At 31.1% G+C, this 22,309-nt stretch overlaps 1 protein-coding gene and 1 pseudogene across 3 annotated transcripts in view; both read left to right on the plus strand.

The window, feature by feature from the left end:
• The first annotated feature begins 7,151 nt into the window (after window positions 1-7,151).
• LOC125853219 (loganic acid O-methyltransferase-like) overlaps window positions 7,152-22,309 on the plus strand; it is a 69,436-nt gene continuing 54,278 nt past the window's right edge. Inside the window, exons 1-3 of one of the 3 annotated variants that reach the window (XM_049532892.1) lie at window positions 7,152-7,279; window positions 9,938-10,585; window positions 10,944-11,318. In XM_049532892.1, the coding sequence (XP_049388849.1) occupies window positions 7,211-7,279; window positions 9,938-10,585; window positions 10,944-11,282 (1,056 nt within the window). In that variant the 5' untranslated portion in view covers window positions 7,152-7,210 and the 3' untranslated portion in view covers window positions 11,283-11,318. Of the gene's footprint in view, window positions 7,280-9,931; window positions 10,586-10,943; window positions 11,422-22,309 lie in introns of those variants that run through there. The other 2 variants (XM_049532893.1, XM_049532894.1) reach the window with 2 other exon arrangements.
• LOC125853225 (loganic acid O-methyltransferase-like) lies at window positions 19,057-21,834 on the plus strand (annotated as a pseudogene).

Raw genomic sequence — 22,309 nt, forward strand, 5'->3', positions numbered from 1 at the left:
TCGTCCATTATTTCTTTCACATCTTCAACATAAGATTTCTCCTCCATTTTAAGCCCGAATTAAGTGATTCAAAAGGCTAACTTCAAGAGAATTTCGTGGAGAATCTAGAGGTGATCTCAGGAACGCGAGGGGAGGCTTCGTTTGAGGTAAGAAATCAATTTTAGCTACTGATAGGGTGATTTTCGGATTGAATTGTTGTTGAATTTTGAAATGTGAGATCTTGATCATCTTAGGTCCGTTTTGAGTCATTCTTGAGGCTAACTTGTAGAGTTTTTCGCAAGGATCGTCGTGGTATAATCTGTTTGGGTTGGAAGGGTCTCGTTTTTCCAAAAATGGGTGATCAAGGGGCTGCTAGTGTTAATTGTTGTGGCTGATTTGCGATGTTTTAGGCATTTGTTTGTGCTAAATTTTGGGGTATTAGTTTAGTAAGGTATTTGGGACGTTTTCACGGATTCGTTTTTGGGATTCCAATTGTGGGTCCCACAATCCCGTTTTAGACCCGATTTTGGGTCCGTCTCCAAAAAATATAATTTTAGTGTCAATATATTCGTAATGACGAGGTGATTAACCTTTTGTTAGTGGGGAAGCATTTGGAGACCGTTCGGAAGGGAAAAGTTCCGGTACCGTGAGTTGGAACACGCGTGGTCGGCTTTCAGGTAGGCTATGGCTTTCCCTCGTGAGATTGAGCATGTTTAGGCATTTGTTATTGATTTGCTTGAGTATGGAGGGGTTCGGGTGTCGAGCATGCTAAATTTCTATAATCCCTGCCTTAGACCTTATTTCGGGAAAGTGTTGGATTATGACAGCATGTCTCTTGATATTATTGAACATCCATACCTTGTGGTGTATATGATAATATTGATTTGAAGTATGTATGGCCTTAGTCTAGTGTTGCCATAGACTTGCGAGATTTCGGATGTCGTTGGGCAGTAGAACTTTTTCCGACGTCGTTTCGGACGGTCAGCTCCTTGTAGACTGATGTAGCAGACTTGAGTCTGATAGTTGGTAACTCAGCTTATGACCTTGTATCCATAATGCCCTACTTTTCTATTAGCTACAGTACCCGGTTAGAGTCCGTGGTCCAGATTACTTATGTCCAGGCTTGGCTACAGTACCCGGTTATAGTCCGTGGTCTAGCTTACCTGTGATCTGGTTTTGGCTACAGTACCCGGTTAGAGTCCGTGGTCCAGCCCACCCGTGCCCGACCTTTGGCTACAGCATCCGGTTCGAGTCCGTGGTCCAGCCCATATAAGTTGACTCATTAGCTATAGTACCCGGTTCGAGTCCGTGGTCCAGCTTGCACGTGGTGTATTCCCAATTCCTCACTGAAGCTTCAGTTTAGTCTTGATTACTCTCATCTGTAGGTTGAGGTTTTGGAGGTTGGAGAGATTCCGATTAAAGTCCGGGACGTAATGAGATCCTGGAATATGATTGGGAATGGTTCAGTTAAAAGTCCGGAAATTGGTAATATTGTGATAGACCTTCTAGCTCCATTATTTTACTTCAACTGCCGGTGCATCTGCCGGGCTTATGGGGGTCCGTGCAGGTGGTTTCTTTTATTGTGCACGAGCGTACCCGTTAGGTTTATGGGAGCCCGGCGGAGTTAGTTAGATTACTTGTCTTTGTTGCCTGTACGCTCGTGTACATACCCCCATTTACTACTCTTTGCACTTGATGTGACCCTTTATTTGCATTTCAGTTCACTTTTGCTTATCTTGCTCAGTCGGCCGATGATGCCTACTGGGTACCTGTTGTTTTGGTACTCATGCTACGCTCTGCATCTATTTTGTGATGCAGGTCCGAGCACTAGTAGCCAGCGTTGATCGAGCTTAGAGTAGACTTATCCGGAGATGGGGGTGAGCACACAGCGTTTTGTACTATTTCAGTCTCCATCTGTACATATAGACTTGTCTTTTTCCTTTCGAGACAGTCCAGTCTCTGTTGTCCAGTTTTGGGACTTGTACTCATTTTGTAGTAGCTCTGTACTGGTGACTTCCAGGTTCTGGGAGGGATCTTTATTTGTATATATGTTTTGGGTTGCTTCCGCCTGTTTATGTTGTTAATTTCCTACTCTTGTTTAATTTCTACCCTCAGACCCATTACTTGTTGTTCCGGGTTACGGGTTGGCTTACCTGCTGGTGGGTTATAGTAGGTGCCATCATGACTTGATAAATCGGGTCGTGACAATAGTGATTATGCTGGAGATCAAGATGATAGAAAGAGTACTTCAGGTTATGTGTTTATGCTAGGTGTAGGGGTTGTGTTGTGGTCCTTTAAAAAACAAACAATTGTCACATTATCAAGTACAGAAGCTGAATTTGTTGCTGCTACATCTTGTGTTTGTCAAGCTATTTGGCTTAGGAGAATCCTTGAAGAGCTGCAGTTCAAGACGAGAAGAGCCACTATAATATTTTGCGACAACAATTCAGCCATCAAGTTGTCAAAGAATCCTGTGAACCATGGAAGAAGCAAACACATTGATGTGAAGTATTATTTCCTGCGAGATCTCAATAATGAAGGAACAATAGAGTTGCAGTACTACCGAAGTGAAGATCAGTTGGCCGACATTTTTACCAAACCTCTGAGATTTCTCCCTTTTCAAAATTTGAGGAGGTCAATGGGTATCGGCACTATGGAAGATTTCAAGAAGCTGAAGTTAAACTGAAGCTTACATGCTTTCAGTTTAAGGGAGGGTGTTAGAGAAATAGTCTGTTACATAGAGTCCTATTAGGAAATAGAGTCAAGTTATTTCAGCTTTGTCCTAGTCTTTAGGGGAGTAGTTTATCATGGCTTTACTTCCTATTTTTTAGGAGTTAGTGGTTCCAATTTTTTGCTTCAAACGTTATGTATCTGTCTTATAAAATCTGCAGTTGAAGAGCACTAAAAAAAGCAGCAAAGTAGTTCCCTTTCTTCTCAACGTTTCGACTCATTTTCTCTGTTTTTGTTTACTATCTGTTTCATTATCCTGCTTTTGTTTACAAAGCTACTCTTGAAATTTGAGGTGATTTCGTGAAGAATTGAAGAAGTTGGAAATTTGAGAGTTCTTGATGTTGTTCATGTGTTCTTAAGGAAGAAGAAGCAAAAAGAGTACATTTGATCTAAAACTTCAGTTGAAAAGTGTTAGAAGTTGTTTGCGAATTTTTGATAACGCTCAACTACTTATCTTATAATTCAACGTGTAGGAGGCCGTTAGCAATATAAACCCAATGAGAGGTTGAGGTCGAATCCCATAAGGAATGGTAAACAAGAATTCAACTCACGAAGTGAACTCACGTACTAAACTTTTGTAAATTTGGTTAATCGATTTAACATAAACGTAAATTTGAGAGATTTAGATTATCAATAATAAGATGTTAACACAAGCGAAGATCAAGGAGTTTCAACAAGTAAGAAGGAAATTTTAGGAGTGTGCATAATTGAACATCAATTTTAACCAGAGATTTCGGGTTCGAGTCTTGGATATGGAAAAAATCATGTTGGAGCATCACCCTCAAATGGGTCCTACATTGTGTGATACTAAAATTTAGTTAGGGCTCCAATGTGGGCTCCCGACACCGAGTGAAAACCAAAAAAAAAAAAAAACTTATTCTACTTCTTAGATACCAAAACAATAACAATTAAAATATATCATTGCGGTATAATATGAGACGCACATGGTATATAACATGTACCGATAGAATATCATAGTGTTCATGCTTATTTTGATAGTTTAATATTTATATTATTTTTAACAAGTTTACTCATGAAAAAAATATTGTTTTTACTTGATAATTATTGTGATTTATAGTACTTTTACATTTTTTTAAATAATAGTAGAAGCTCTAAAGAACAAGTACTTGTACCAAGTCATAAATTTCACAAATAATATTCCTGAATTTCAAATATTCTTCAATGATCATGTCATCAATGATTTCAACTATATAAATATACAAAAAGTATTTGTTACGTAGGTTTGGATGAGAAAAATTGTGATTCCATGGAGAAAGGGTGGAGCATGATGTTTAAAAAATATATACTCAACAATTTTTGCATATTTTATAACTAAAATAAATAGCAATAATTTGCTAATTCTAAAACGTGTAGTTGCGCATAGTATTTTGAAAACTATTAAAGAGGGAAATTAGAAGCCTAGAATTAGGGAAAGAAAATAGAAAGCCTAGAATAAGAGGGGGAAATTAAAATAGAAGCCTAGAAGTAAGGGAAGAAATTAGGAGCAAAAATAGAAACCTAGAAGTAAGGGAAGAAATTAAGAGGAAAAAATAGATAGTGAAACCATCTTTAGCATGATATAGTGACCCTCAATTTTTTGCAATTCATAAGGAAAAATACTTTCAATATAAAATCATAATCAACTTTGAAGATAAAAATACCTTTTACCTAAGAAATTTTAACTTATGACACTTTTAATTTATAAATCATAAATTATAAATTTGTCCAATCAAACTCTATGCATTACATAACATCCCATATATGCCCAATAATTCATTGTCTAATAATCCATGCATTATTATTCATCGCAGTAATAATCTATTCATTAGTATTATTCATATATATCGTATAAACAATCTAGCTTGCATCATAATTCTTACGTATAACTAGTATATAAATCAAATGAAGCCACATCCGATTCATCAGTTTGTTTCAAATATATTCATGATAGCTAAATAATTATCTAAAGAAAGTCCAAGTCATGTTACAGTTTTATGACAAGTGCAAATAGGTTTTGTATTTTGTAATATAAAAAGGAAAACAATATCTCCAAAAATCTATTCTACAAATTTTGTCCACACAAATTCAAATTATTGTTTGATTGAAATGATCCTTGGAAATATATATATATATATATATATATATATATATAAAACCAATCAATATCAATCAACAGCATAATTTTTCTTTTTAACTATATAAATATCAACCAACAATGTTAAAATATTCTGATTGTCTAAAAGATATTATAGATAAGCGTTTGATGTTAAGCTATAAATATACTTAATTGTATTCTAATTATCTTACATTTTGCTAATTTATTCATCACGAATTATAACACTCATTAATTATGACGATTTGTATATTTATTTGTGTAGGAAATGGCAGGATGTTAAACGGGAAAATAAATTTGCGGAATAGATGTTGTTATAAGTTTTAAAAAAATGTTACAAAGAGGTAAAATATAACATAGAATATTGATTTCGATAAAGCTTTGATTTTTATAGTGAAATAGGTGTTTGTTATTATGTTATTGACAAAATCTGACTGTATTTGTGTATATAATTTACTTTATCAAGATTCCAATAAATTAGCGGAGGTGGCACTACATCAAAATGATATTTAGCGGCAATTAATTAATGGTAATAACGATAAAGGCTTTATCAATTTTTGTTAATAAATATATTTATTCAAAAACTATTTTTGTTGTAGTGTGGTCCATTTTTTGAACTAATTATTTAGACGTTTGAAGTTTGACTATTTTATTTTGATTAAAATGTCCTTTTTCTGTAATTAATTAACAAAGAAAATTCTTTATACTTAGTTTCTTTAATTTTAAATATTTCTACATATTTTAAATGTGATATAACTTAGACATTTTTTAAAAGTTGAAGTAGAAAATTTTCTTTTATATGACGAGTAAATTGTGATCATCAATTTATCATATTGTAAAATATCAAAATTGAACTTAAAAATACCAAATAAAAATGACATTAAATATTTTTTATACAGTTAAATTATCATTATATTTTGTTTTCAAGATATATATATTATTTTTTTAATGGTTATATGTGGATACTTTTTTTGAGCTGCCAAAATTTTCAAACTGTCGGCCATATAAATTTAGAACTCTATATAAGCAGGTTTTCTTTGAAAAAACAAAAAATGTGCATCAAGTAGCCAAATTTTCTTTTAATACATCAGCCAACCATTTAATTTGGCTTCAATTAATATTTATATATTTTGATTTTTATTTGTACATAAATAAATATATGTGTTCTATGTGATATTTTTGTTAGGTATTTGTCTTGAGTTTTTTTTTTTTTTTAATCACAAATAGGTTTTCCTTATCCTAAAAGGAAAATATAAAGTTTTCGTATTTGGCTAGTCTTTTTCTCATAGAAAAATGTTTAGGACTCCATAAATAGAGGTTCATTCCTTCTAACTTAATCAGCATTCACAATGTCGTCCTAGGAGTTTTGAGAATTTTGGTTAGGGAGTAGAGTTTGTGGGACATAAGTGATGCATTATTACTTGTGGTGAACCTCCTTATATTCCGAGTGAATTGGTTGACGTTATTTCTATCTATATTTTATACTCTCATAATTATATAGTGAATTGTTCATCTCATTTTGTGGATATAGCTCGATTGACCAAACCACGTTAATTTTTTGTGTCTTATGTTATATTTGTTGTTTGTCTTCTTGCCAAACATATAATGTCAAATTAAAATATATAGTATGTTTATTTATTATATCTTTCCTTTTTATGAAATTGAGTGGACAATAACTTTAAATGGCTATTCATGAATTATTTGTTTTCTTGTCTCTTACAACTTGTTTGGCACCTATCCTAAATCTGACATGATGACTAGGACTTTTGGTTTATCTTTAGTTTTCTTTTTTTTTTTGGTTTTCTTGTTTGACGTCTGAAGTTTATATTAGTGTTCTGATTAAATTTAAATTGTGTATTACAGGGTCTATTTATGGGTGACATTTCTAATAAAATTATTCAATAACCAAAGCCGAAACTTTATAATTTTGATTAAGAATAAAACAATCTTACCACTACATACCACAACTCATGTTAAAGTTTATCTTTAGTTATTTTATTGACATCATGTGGACTGTGGAGTATTTCCATAAATAGGTTGCTAGGATTTTGTTGGTCCACAATAGATTCGTTTGGTCATTTACTAGTTATTCATATAAATTATAAGATAAGCTTATTATACGATAAATAAATTATTATGTGATGAATAATAATACAAGTGATATTAACCACTTGATTATATTAAGAATGATGTATTTAATAGTACCTAATACTGCCTATTTTGTCAATTACTACTAATTAAACATATCTTGATTTGTAAACACTTCATCTACAGCTAAAAAATATAAGATTGAAATAATATATATTCATGTGACATGGAGTTGAACAGTGCAAAATCCACATATATAAGATCACATTATGAGTGAATTAGAAAACACATTAAGCCAAAATGACAACATCTTTTCCCATGAATGCTGGTGATGGTCTTTATAGCTACTCCAAAAACTCCCATTTGCAGGTATTGATCTCTAGTACTATACATGCGTTTAAAAATAAAATTAAAGATTTAAGGTGTTTGTATATATATGAAAATATATACTCCTATATTTTAGTTTAGAGAAAAGAAATAAGGTCACCACTGAAGTTGTTTCGAATTTTCAAAAAGACACATTAACTTTGCGGCTGTCCTATTACCCAACGAAACTATCTAAATCCACAATAAATATACCATTTGACTAATTTTAACACCACACGTGTTGTCACGAAATATGGACGCGTGAAGGGCTATTGATACAACTTCAAACCAACGTAAAATTGTCATGTGACACTCCCAATTTGACTTATTTTGAAAAAAATATAAAAACTCATGTATTAATTTTTTTTTAACTTTATTAGCAAATAGTTTTTAATTTTTCAAGAGATTTCATCAAATCTTGTTTCTCATCTTCCCTACCATCATTAGTTTACCCATATTTCTTAAGCATCCATGGCTTCCTTCATTTTTTTTTCTTTTTCTCTTTTTCCTTTTTGATCTTTGTTATTTTTAAACTAACGTTATTGTGTTCATTCTTATTCATCTTTTTTATAAAAAAAAAAAAAAACAAATTAGTTTATTGATTTTTTTCCTCCAACAAATCAAGATTGGAATTTGGGAGTAGTTAAACTATGGAAAACTCGATTTGGGAGTAAGAAGTTGGAGAAGGTGGTGATTTAAATGTCAAATCTTGACTTGGTGATATTTTGAGTATTTAGATTTTGATTATTTGACGGTGTTTATTTTCATAAATAAATTAATTGGTGGTAGTTTGACAAATAATTGATAGTGTTGTCCCAAAATCCGCCCCGCCACAGCAGGTTTGACGACTGTTGCAGCGCGAAGGGAATGACAGAAGAACAAAAGTTGAGGCGAAGAAGAAAGAGAAAAAGGAAAAAAGAAAAAGAAAAGCAAAGAAATCAAATAAAAATAATTAAAAATTATTTTTAACACGTGGCAAGTGACTATTAGTGCGTAACATACACATACTTTTGTATAAGTGGTATTGGGTGAAAAATGGGGTATACATACTATTTTGCAGTTGTTCAATGGGGTAATAGGACACCCGCAAAGGTAAGGTGTCTTTTTGAAAATTCGGGACAAGTTCAGTGGTGACTTTATGTCTTTTTTCTTTAGTTTAACATATTATAGAAGGTTATCTAATTTCTAAGTTATTAATCCAACTTATATCAAGCACATTTTCTTGAACAATTTTGTTTGGGTGAGTGTAAATATTAAACTCTAAAGAGAAATGACATAAAGACACCACTAAAGTTGTCTCGTATTTGCATAAAGACACCTTAACTTTGAAAGTGTCCTATCACCCCACAAAACTTTTAAATATCTTTGTAAATGGGCCATTTTGACCGATTCCTTCGTCTGTATTGTCACGCGTGATGCTCACTCCTGTAATATTCATTCAACCCGACCCGACCCGATTCTTTTCAAGAAAAGTCATCTCTTTCCTTTTGTTATTTCTCAACTGTCCCTAAAATCACAAAATATAGAAAAGTCTTCTCATTTTCTCTTGGTGTTGATAATCTCGTTATTGATGTTTCTTGGTGAAGATTCTTGGAGGGACAAGGAATTGAAGGTCTAACATGTTAGGGCTCTACATTATATGATAAAAATCTTCTTTTTTTCGATTATTATAGTGTAAAGAGTGTTGGAATCAACGGAAATTAAAAGATAAAACGAATTCCTACCTTATTGCGCTTTGGGAAGATGATGAAATCGTCAAAGAGAGAGTACCAACGTTGATCTTGCTTTGGAAAAAGATGAAATTGTGAATTTAGGGCAACCAATGGCTCTTTTGAGTTTAAATTTGGGGAAGATGATGTAAATTAATTAAATAATTAATAATAAAGAAATAAAGCGACACGCGGCACTTTTAAACTGGTTAATGGCAGTAAAAACACTGCATCACGTGCCTCATGTGCGTGGTAACAACCCAGACAAGGAAATGGGTCAAAATGGCCCATTTACAAAGATATTAAAAAGTTTTGTGGGGTGATAGGACACTTCCAAAGTTAAGGTGTCTTTATGCAAATACGGGACAACTTCAGTGGTGACTTTATGTCTTTTCTCAACTCTAAGTTAGGAATTCATCAAGCATTATGTTGGATAATGCCAATTTTATGCATGTGCCAAGGTCCACAAGGGGGCTGGGTGGCCCAGGTCGGAGTCACCATCGAACATGAAGCTGCTTATGGACTTATATAGTTAAGAATAAAGATGTCCCTTGATATTGGTTTTATCTTTTGGCATGATGGTAAGTGTTAGATCCTAATAAGTGGTATCAGAGTCAAGATCATGATTCAATTTTCAAGAACAACATGATGCATGAGGCGGGTGTTGGGAGTAGAATTGTTGGATAACACCAGCATTTTGCCTATGGCAAGGCCCAAGAGTGGGCTAGGGTGGCCCCGATTGCGGTCATGATAAAACATGATGCAAACTTATCCATTATAACAGTAAAACATAATTATATCTCATACTAAATTGATTGTATTTTACCTACTATAATAGTAAAATAAGTAACTTTATTCGTTATAACACAAACATCAATAAATGTTTTTGTCCTCATACTATAGTAACTAGACTTTTTCATCAATGTGACTTTACTGTTATAATTGCATGCAGAAAGAAATAATAGATGGTGCAAAAGAGATGGTGAGAGATGTAATTATTCGAAAGCTTGACGTCAAGACCATATTATCTTCTTCAAACACATTTTATATTACAGAGTTGGGATGTTCTGTTGGACCAAACACTTTTAGCTCAATGCAACATATTGTAGAAGCTCTAAAGGACAAGTACTTATACCAAAACCAAGTCATAAAATCCACCAATAATATTCCTGAATTCCAAATATTCTTCAATGATCATGTCACCAATGATTTCAATACCCTCTTTCGATCATTACCTATCGATCGATCCTATTATGCATTTGGAGCTCCAGGATCTTTTCATGGTAGATTATTTCCATCGCGATCAATACATTTTGTACATTCTTCTAGTGCTATACATTGGTTATCGAAGATTCCAAAAGAATTATTAGATGAAAAATCTCCAGCATGGAATAAGGGATTGATTCACTATGTAGGTGCATCAAATATTGAAGTAGTAAATGCTTATGTTGCTCAATTTGAAATGGACATGGAAATGTTCTTGAATGCAAGAGCTGAGGAAATTGTTCCTGGAGGAATGATGGTGTTTATTTCACCATTTTCATGTTATATACGTCTCATGGGATTTTTCGGTTCTAGTCTTATGGATTTGGTGAATGAGGTAATTATCTCTATTTCATTTTATATGTCAATGATTTGAACAAGTTATAAGTGTATTTTAGTATGTCATATACTTTTTCTTCATTTCCATTTATCTGAACCTATGATAAAGCACAAAGCTTTCAAAACAAAACATAATGAAGACTTTTAGAACTTATGATATTAAATATGACAAAATATTTGTATGGCGACAAAATTAATTATTAGTATTTGTATGGAAATAAAAACTTCTCATTAAGGATAAATATAAAGTTTAAATTGTATCACTTTCAAATTTATAATTTTTTTTAAAAATTCATATAAATTGAAACAGACGAAACATAAATTTGTAATTGAGATTTCTTTCCCTTTTTCCATAGGGAAAACTAGATGAATCTCTAGTTGATTCATTCAATTTGCCAATGTATTTTCCTTCTCCTCAAGACATGACTAAAGTGGTGGAGAAAAATGGTTGTTTTAGCATTGAGATGATGGAGTTGAGATATACCAAATCAAAGCTTGTAGATGAAGTTGATGCAAAGACTTTAATGATAAACCTAAGAACTTCTTTAGAAGGACTTTTAATCAATCATTTTGGAAGTAAAATAGCAGAAGAGGCTTGTGCAAGAACAATTCTCAAAAGTGAAGAAATTTCAGCATGGATGAAAGTTAATTACGAGAAACCAAGCATATTATTTGCCGCTCTGAAGCGTAAATAAATTTCTATGAAGAAATCTATATATTATATAATTTAGGTCTATTAATATGTGAGACATCTCATAGGCCAAGTATTGTGTTTTTCCTAATGTTTTGAGATTATTCCTCATTTGTTTCGCTTTATGTTCTCTACAAAGAAAATTATAAAGTTTCTTTGTTAGTTTTTTTTTTTATTGGCCTCCCTTTAATTTCTTGCTCTTTTTCTTTCCATTTCTACTACTAATATCTAAGAGGGAATAAGCACACACGTCTCGGTCGACGTGTGTGGCTTCTTGGAAATATCTATTAAGTTCAAGGATAGTTTAGTCATTTTAGGTTTATTGTGGTTGCTTGCAAATTAGGACTCTCAAAATATCACATGTGTCACATATATTATTTAAAGTACGTTTAACATATTATAAAAATAATTAACAACAAATTATAAAATTAAAATAAATAAAATAATATATATTAGGCTCGGACTTGTCCGAACTTTTGTATCTAGAATATAAATAAGATACAAAAACAAATTTCATCTACTCAATCATAAAATGTATTTGGGTGGAACCTGAATAAAAGAGAATTTGATTAAAAATAATCAATTTTGTTCCATTATTATTCAAAATTGAGTTGTTTTACACTTATAAAAATGAAAATGAATATGGATGCCTGTGCAGCCAAAAACATCACTTGAAATTACTCGTTTTAAAGAACTATACATGACAAAATATTAACAATAGTACTAAAATTTGAGAGAATTACGTGTAATTATCTTAACTATTATTTAAAGTTTTACTTAATGTGGAATAATGTAATTTATACGCATAAAAAAAGTTATACAATGAAATGTTTTCGTCAACTACTTATGTTGGGTATGTGGAAAAAAATTCATACTGGTAGCTGAAAAGATTGGAAAGCTACACACATATAAAACACAAGATCTCTTGATAGTGTGAGGCTTTTCGTAAGAAACTGTGTGAATTTGATCCAAAATTGTTAATATCACACCATGTTAAGATATTTTTAGGACTATCAGCCCAACAATTGACATCATAGTCTAGGTTTAGCAAGATTATGAGTACATGACGAAGGCAGATGATGGTGTGTGGATCGATTAACTTCCTCTTATGATCTTAGAAACGCACACATACAAGAAGAAGCTAGTTGTTGGCTTTGATTTCCACAATCTTCAAATGATGTGGAAGGCATATAATAAATTTTGAAAATTGACCCGTGAATCATGGTGATGATCCACGTGAAACTTAGTTTGAGAGGGAGATTGTTGAGTGGGAATAAAGTTCCACAGTGATAGTAAAAAAAATGGGAAGCTACATATAAGGTGCGTTAGAATCTCTTAATGGTGTAAGACATTTTATGAAAATTCGTCTATATTTGATTCAAAGCAGACGATATCACAACATGCTAATAATATCTTTGAGTCTATCAACCCAACGAAAAAACAAAGTAGGGCTGATAGCCAGCTAATTTATTGATTATATCAGTAAATGGAATTGTGTGGATAATTATAACTTTGAATTATTGGAGATATATTTGTTTTTTTCTTATATTACAATTTATTTGCATTTATTCTTTTTTCAATTATTACATGACTTGACTTATCTATCATGAATTTGAATTTTGAAAGGTCCATACTATGATTGGATATATATTTCCTAATTTTAGACAATTAGATGTGTCATGCATATTGTTGACACCCAATTTTGACCCTCCCCGATAATAATTGATTTTTGAGCTTCCTAATATTCAAGCGATTTAAAATAATTAGCTATGTCAAATTCAAATAATTTCAAGGTTAGTGTAAATAATTTCAATCGATTTCCATAGTATTTGAATAATAAATATATTTCATATAATTATATAAGTAATTAGTATATTTTATAAATGTTTGAAAATCATATCAAAAGATTTTTGCTTCGTTAAAATAAATATTTTATTAATTTAGTTTTAGTTTGAATTATAGCTTTAATTTTGAATTAATTAGTTTATTGAAAATCGATTAGTTTATAATTAAGTTAATTATTTTATCTCGTTAAGATTAAAAAGCTCATAAATTAATTATGTTAATTTGTCCTATTTAAATTCTAGTCATCTTCTAAAATTAATTCATTTGGCCACCTTTTTAATCCATTTGCTAAATTGTTAATTAGTTCCTATTATTATCTTAGCCAAAATCTAACATTTTATTCAAATCCATTTTAAGACCAATGTTTGGGCCACTTTGTAGAAGCCCAATACAATTTTCTAGCAAACATAACCCAATTCTATACCAACAACCCATACCCACCAATACATACACAATATGTACAGCAGTACATACTACCCCTATACGTTTTCCTCTTCTTCTTCCAGCAAAGAACTAACACGCAAACCCAGAAATTCAGTGAAAAATCCCAGCAAATTCGGAAATCTCATCACTTATCTGCAAACCCATACTCTAGCAAGCCCCAACGTCAACCTTCACGTCCCCTCTTTCCCCCCTTTTTCGCGGAATTCAGCTTTTTCCCCATCCCTTTACTGTTGCTTTGAAAAGGGCAGAAGAAATTAAAATTTTGTTTGAATTTTCCAACGGATTTCCCCCCTTCTAAATCGCTCAATATTTCCCTATAAATAGTTTCCGATGTTCAAGGGCAAAGGAGAGAGGAGGAGAGATTTTTTTTGGGAGTTCGAATTCTTGAGAGCACTAGTAACTTGTACACTTTAAAAATAAAAATAAATTCAAACTTAGTTTGCTGATTCTAAGTTCCGAAAGATCGCACCTCAGACTTTCTTGATTTGCTAGTCGTAGTTGGATTTTGTGGTGAAAGTCGCTATTCTCCAACTCGTTTGCTCCCAGTCGCTGCTCCAAGAAAGGTAATTTCAGACCCCTCTTACTTTTCCGCCTCAATAGGATGTATTATGTACTCAATGTTTGCTAAATGCCCTGCTATGAATAATAGTTGGTTTCTTCTCTTCGGTCCCCTGCATCTGCTTCATCTCTTCTGTGAAACTTTGAATCATAAGCATGGGGGTAGCATAATGATAAAATTCCTTTGGGATTATGAGTTGGTAGTGAGGTTCATTGGCTGGATTGTATATTTAAGGCTAGCTGAATCTTCTTTTAATTTTGCTCGAAATAATATACTATACATTTGGTTTCAACTTTGAGCATGCCGGATATTATTCCGTTTCTTCACTATTTGTTGGTACATTTTGGTTGTCTTCTTTGCCGTTTTGATATGTCGTGGTAGCTTCTCGCCATGGTTGGCTTCATCCCATAGGAATTATTTATGTTCTTAGGTGATTTGAATGTTGGTTGTGTTTCTCTTATATCCTAGCTACTAATGTTATGTGTGTAGCTCACCATAATCTCGTTCTAACGTAGCTCATATTCCTATTATTCACTTACTTCCGATTTCCGAATATACACTGAGTCCCATGTGCTAAGGTTGTTTGAATTGATAATGCGACTGGTTTGAAAGGCCATTTTCATGAACATGTTATAGATTCTAATAAATTGTTGGCTGCCACTAATTTGCATCGTAAGTCACTGTAATAGAAAGATTCAATCTTGTTTTGTTGCCCAACTCGCAAATTATTAATCCTTCCTGTTAAAGTGCTCGACTTTTGGGACACCTTATCGTAATAATGTTGGTTTAAGTTTAGTTCTGATGATAACTTTAATGTGTTTATTTTGAGTAAAAGAGGACGATTAAGTTCAAATTTGTAGGTTGTTCAAAGTTTGTTCACGGCTTGGATTTTCGATTCCATAGTCATATAACTTGTTAATTGCTACTTTCCTTATTAGAATTCCATTTTCTCCCTTAGCATTTATATGACTTATTAATTAGCTAAAAAATCTAGCTTGTCATTTTAGAATTTTTAAGAATACAGTTGTTGGGTTTCATCGTCTCAAGACGCCTCTGTTTCCTTGAGGAAATTGAATGCATTTGTTTGTGCCTAATTAATGTAGTTAAGTGACACATCAATTTTGTTTGTCATATTGTTTTTTAATTGCCTAGCCATGTAAAGGGAATTTTAGTCAATGCTACTTGTTTGTTAAAGTAGCAGCTTGGACTAATTTAAATGTACTTGTGTGCTTTGGACTCAATTGAGCTTAGTAAGCCCTTGTTATCCTTCCCTGCATAGCTCATCATAGGCACTGTCCCCATTTGGTTTATTAAAAATCATGGCAATAACTCATTTTCCCATAAGTTGTGTATTTTCATTTTAATGCATTGTTATGTTATCGTTTAAATACTAATCTTCATTTCCTTGCTCTTTTACATGTAAATTTGCTCTTGAGTTCGCCACGAACTCACATCTACTCTCCTTGCATCTTGAGTGGGCTCAAAACCCAACAAGTCTTCCTTTATCGAGTCAAACAACCTTGGGAAATCGAAGAATAAGTCTTTGGAGTTGACGTACAGGTCTCGAAAAGCAGAAAAATGGGTTGTATACACCCTATATACACTGATATACATCAGATGTATACAAAAACGGGAATTGGGTTAAGCCCAATAGTAGCAGCGAATTTGGCCCAAAAAAGGAGGCCCAAATTCAATTTCTAACTTATTTAATTGTGTGATTATTTATTTATTTGTTTTCTTTTAAATTGCGACTTAATTTAATTAAATTCCCCAAAAGATAAATCATGTTCTTTATGTTTGTTTCTTTAAAAATAATTCGTTTTTTTTTTTATCAACTCTTATGCTTATTCAAATATTTTTAGTCAAAACTTTCACTCATCTTTAATTAGATTAAAATAATGTCTTGGTTTGTCTACCGAGTTGGTTCGAATTATTATTTCTAAAAAATGACGCAAATAAATCTTAATTAATCTAGTTTTGTTAAAGTCCTAATTGACCAAGTTGTTTCAATTAAGATCCAATTTTCCAAAAATTAAAAAAAAAATTATTCTTTATTTAACTATTTTTATTAAAGTTAATCGAATATCGTAAAATATTATATATTTTATGTTAAATTATTTTCCTAAATATTTTTTAAAGATATGTTCTTTAAGGGTTTTCTTCATTTAAATCATTTTTTTTTCTTTTCTCATTTCAAAATTGTTCTAAGTTGAAGTATTTTTTTTATTCTTTTTTATTTTTAATAAACTTTAAAAATGTGTTAGTCAAAATCTTTTCAATTGATTAATAATAATAATAATAATAAAATATATATATATACTTACTTGAGTCATTTTCTCAAAAAAAAAAAAAGGTTAATCAATTAATAAGAAATGGTTTTCATGTTTTAATTTATCAAATTGGTTTAAAAATGAATTAAATAAATTCTAATTAGTCTAGTTTTATTAATTTTCTAATCACTTGCACCTTAATTCAAATATTTTCATTTTAGGTCTCTTCCTCTAAAAAGATCAAAAATAAAATGGTTCATTTCTTAGCTATTTTTCAAACTTAATTGAATAGTGTAAATTATTATATATTTTTTATGTTAAATTATTTTTTCTAAAAATAGTCAAATACATTTTAGTCAAGTCGCAGGTCAATCACATGTTAGCGGACACTTCGAATGCTTAAACCCTTCTCGAAGTGTAAATTGAACCCCGAACCTTCTTTGGTATCTTCAAATGATTTTTTCTGTTTAAATTTTTGAAAATTACAAGTTTTCTTAATTTCTTTAAAAAATTAAGTGGCGACTCTTTCTAAATATTTCTCAAATTGATTTATACTTGGAATATTTCAAAAAGTGATTTTTCTGAAGATAGAAAAATTACGGCACAACACATATTGTGTGGAGCATTTCCATTTACCTAGTGGATCAGATTTATATCAATTCTTATTGACTTATTTGGTTCACATACTAGTTATCATACATACTATTTATAATGCATGTTTATTTTTGTATGATGAATAATAATAATGAATGAATAAATGTGTGGATTATAACTTTTGGTTATTGGACTATGGGAGATATTTGCTTTCTTCTTATATTGAACTTATCCTAATTTCAACTGTAACATGACTTTGAAGGTTGAAGAGTCCATACATAATAACAATAATAATATATATACTCAATAAAATTTTATAAGTGAAATTTGAAAAGAGTAGAATATACATAAATTTTATCATTATTTCGTAGAGATAGAAATGTTATTTTCGAAAGACTCTGAACTCAAGTGTAGTAAATCTAGATAAAAAGAGATAGAAACAATGATGAAATTACAGCAAGTAACACAAAATACTTTGATAATTAAAATATCAAAATAAGAACTATAATAATACTAGTATAATGCAAATGACAAACATCAATCACCCTAAGTAAGATAACACTACATTCCTACTATCCTTCTGGTGACAGTAACATATTCAGGATCTGAAGGTAGTGAATGCTTCACTTTTTTAACATAAAATATTACAATCGTGAAAAAGTTAATGAGAAAGTTATATTTATATTACTATCAGAAAACAAGACCTCATAGTCACAAATTATAATGTACTCGACTATTTTTCGTACCTTGAAATTGAAGTGAGTAAAAATAACACTGCTTACACAGCTTGCCAATATCTTATATTAAGCTTTACATAGTGAATTATAAACCTTTATAAATATAAAAAAAAATACTTATTATGTAGTTTGGATGAGAAAATTTGTGATTCCATGGAGAAAAAGTGGAACATGTAATTAATTCAAAAAATTAAAGTTTGTACTCAACAATTTTTCCATATATTGTAATTAAAATAAATAACAATAATTATTGCTAATTTTAAACTTGTAGTTTCACATATTGTTTTAGAAATTGTTAAAGAGGAACTAGAAGCCTAAAATTAGGGAAAGAAAATGGAAGCCTAGAATTAGGGGGCAATAATAGAAGCCTATCAGTAAGGGAAGAAAATAGAAACCTACCAATCAGGGTTGTGGTGGAGTGGTAAGTATTATTTCATCCTTTAACTAGAAGTCTCAGGTTCGAGTATCCAATGTGAGACTCCTCGGTGTGAATCTGGATTTAATCAGGCTCCAATATGAATACCAAACATCCAATGGAAAACAAAACAAAAAAAGAAGAAGATAGCTTCAGTACCCACTTATATTAATCAACGAGCCACATCCAACAATTATTTATTGGGTGCTTACTAATTAATTATATAGGTTTTTTTCATATTTTTTATATACCTATATAGAGTTCAATGAATGCTCGAGCACTCACAAAGCTCTATGTGAATCTGCCCCTACATTCTACCCTAATACGTGATTAAATGTGATGTGTGGGTAGAGCTGGTCTCTTTTTGGCTTCGTTGGCTTCAATTTTCCTCGTGCCAATTTACATAAAAACATCTAATAAGATCAAAACACTCCAATAACAATGTAAACCACACAAATATGATCAAGATATAAGGTGATAATGTACTAGAAATACTAACTATTAGTCTAATATTAATTACTGTTGTAATGTATAAATATTATATATACATAGTTATATATATACACACAACTTTATATTATTTATATAATATTGATACATTACAGAACCATTTATACAATATCGATAGACTACATATACACACAATCATTTTATTGAAACGCCTTTTTATCACCTATACAATAAGAAGTCCTAGATGTCATGGATGACAACAAATATTGTAAAATCAAACGTGTTCTTTGAGATTTTTTCTTCTTTGGCTTTTCCTTGCCAAACAAATCCTTATTTGAACAATGCAAAAAATTCACATATATAAGAACATGCATGCATGTGTGGAGAAAACATTGAGCAAGAAAAACTCAAAGAAAAAAGATTATTAAGCATATTATTAATTAGCATTAGCCAAAACGACAACATCTTTTCCCATGACTGCTGATGATGGTCCTTATAGCTTCTCCAAAAACTCACAATTGGCGGTACATATTAATATTATATACAATTTTGAATTTGAATTAGTTATATATATATACTCCTTTCGTTTCAAACTATCATGTTAGATTACACTGATTATATCGTTGTTATTGTTGTAATTGCATGCAGAGAGAAGTGTTAGAGGGCTCAAAGGAGATGGCGAGAGATGCAATTATAGGAAAGTTTGACATCAAAACCATGTTATCTTCTTCAAACACATTATGTGTTGTAGAGTTGGGATGTTCTATTGGACCAAACACTTTAATTGCAATGCAACATGTTGTAGAGGCTCTAAAGGACAAGTACTTGTCCCAAGTCATGACAAATTCCACTAATAACAATCTTGAAATCCAAATATTTTTTAATGATCATGTCACCAATGATTTCAACACCCTCTTTCGATCACTCCCCATTGATCGATCCTACTATGCATTCAGAGTTCCAGGATCTTTTCATGATAGATTATTTTCATCGCGATCCATACATTTTGCACATTCTTCTTGTTCTATACATTGGTTATCTAAGATTCCAAAAGAATTATTAGATGAGAAATCCCCATCATGGAATAAGTAGGGGTGTACATGGCCGGGTTGGTTCGGGTTGTTCAAATATCAAACCAAACCATTTGTGTCGGATTTTTAAATTTATAAACCAAACCAAACCAATAAAACTCGGGTTTTTCAACCTCGGGTTTTTTTGGGTTTTTCGATTTTTCGGGTTGTTTCAGATTTTTCCGGTAAAGTATTCATACAAACATATAATTTACTTGTACTTCAAATATTTCTTTAGTCCTACCAAAATACAACTATCTAAGGTGTTTCTTTAAAAAAAAACACACACAATATGATATGATTAATGACACTAAAATATCCAACAAAAATAATAATAATGAAATCGCGTAAAACAAATATTGCAAATTAACAAGTCATAGTGAAAATGATCATAATTTAAAAGTACTAAATCATGCTAAAATAAGTTTAATAAGTATTTAGTTACATGAGTAAATATTAAAGGAAATTAAAATTAGATTATGTATTTTAATTGTCTAAACCAATGTAAAATTAAAGAACAAATATTCAATATTATTGTCATTCTTAGTGTTGAATTGATTTTCTTTTTGCATTAGTATTAATTTGATTTTGATTTGAGCTTTATTATAGTTACCAACATTTGTGGACTATAATATTTATTGGACCATTCATAATTCTAAGTTTCAAACTTGAAATAATATATTAAAAGATTAAAACTATGAAAAAGTATAAGAAATATTTAAAAATTATATCAAAGTAAATATATTTATGTATAAAATAAAAATTTAAAATTATATATATAATGTCGGGTTGGTTTGGTCTCGGATTGGGTTTTTTAGTTAAAACCAAACCAACCCAAATATAGTCGGGTTTTTTTTTTCAATACCAAACCACTAGTCGAATTTTTTTTCCTAGTTGACTCGATTTGCGGTTTGGTTCGGTTTTCGGTTCAATTTTGCACACCCCTAGAATAAAGGATTGATTCATTATATAGGTGCTTCAAATATTGAAGTAGTGAATGCTTATTTTGCTCAATTTGAAAAGGACATGGAAATGTTCTTTAATGCAAGAGCTGAGGAAATTGTTCAGGGAGGAATGGTGGTGCTTATTACACCATTTTCAGTTATGTACATCTCATGAAATTCTTTGGTTCTAGTCTTACGGATTTGGTGAATGAGGTAAGTAAATCATATTTTGAGTTTAAGTTATATATATCATCACTTTTACAAAAAATTACTCCATAGGCTAACCTAAAGGCAAGGGTGGACTTGACATTATATTAAAGTTTTGGGTTCGACTTAACATTGGGTCAGATTCGATATTATATTTGTGATAAGAAATTCATTTAAAATGTATAAATCACCGTAACTAGTATGCTAAGTCATGATATATTTTAGAAGATAAGTTTGTAAGGTTTTTTTTTTCTATGTTGTATATACTTCATTCCTTTCAATTTGTCTGAACTTATTTGACTAGACACAAAGCTTTAATAAAAAAGAAGATTTTTGAAATTTCTGATGTTAAATATGATATAACATTATGTGGCTATAAAATCTTCTCATTAACGATGAATGAAAAATCTAAATTGAATGATGTTCAGATATTTTTTTAAACAGACTAAAAAGATCGAGAATATGTTCACATAAATTGAAACTAATAATGAATCGAATCATATATTAAGTATGGCTTGTGTGTCTACAAGAGTGGTTTTATATCTTTGGTTCAGATATGTGTTCAAAATTTCATTAAACATGTACAAATAAATGTTATTGAGATTTATTTATTTATTTATTTTCCACAGGGAAAGTTAGATGAGTCTTTAGTTGACTCATCCAATTTGCCAATGTATTTTCCATCTGTTGAAGACATAACTAAAGTGGTGGAGAAAAATGATTGTTTTAGCATTGAGAAAATAGAGCTAACATATCCCAAATCAAAGCTTGTGGATGAGGCTAATGCAAAGACTTTAATGATAAACCTAAGAGCTGTTTTAGAAGGACTTTTAATCAATCATGCATTTTGGAAGTGAAATAGCAAAAGAGACTTGTGAAAGGACTATACTCAAAAGTGAAGAAATTTCAGCATGGATGAAAGCTAATTACGAAAAATCATGTCAATTATTTGTCGTTTTGAAGCGTTAATAAGTTTCTACGAAATTTTTTTGTGTATTATATAATTCATCAGGTCTATGGAGAGATGACGTGACACGTCTCGTATGTCAAGTTTTACGTTTTTGTAATGACCCGAAAAGTCATCTTTAGAAATTTTCGTAAAAAAACTATAGTTATATCCCTCCCGATAGTTGTCCCGAGTCATTTATGATTAGTCAGTGAAGTTGGTTTGAGAATTTTAAATTATTCGATAATTGCGATTATTTAATTGATGGGTATATGTTAAATAATTTATTTATTTAGTTGGTGGTTAATGGATAATGCCATAATTTATTTAATACCGGAAAATAAAATAATGTGAGTTAGCATCTCATAATTACTTTTAGAGGAAAAGAAGAAAAAAGATCGTGGAAAGCTTAGCACAGGAGCACATCATCCAGGTAATAGATTGAATTTGATGTTGCTGCAAGTGATTACTTTATTTATAATTTATGGGTTATAATATGAAGTAACGATTATAATAATGAGAGTAATAAATTCTTAGTGGGAAGAATTTA

Source organism: Solanum stenotomum, chromosome 1 (assembly GCF_019186545.1).
Source record: "Solanum stenotomum isolate F172 chromosome 1, ASM1918654v1, whole genome shotgun sequence".
NCBI classification, from domain to species: domain Eukaryota; kingdom Viridiplantae; phylum Streptophyta; class Magnoliopsida; order Solanales; family Solanaceae; genus Solanum; species Solanum stenotomum.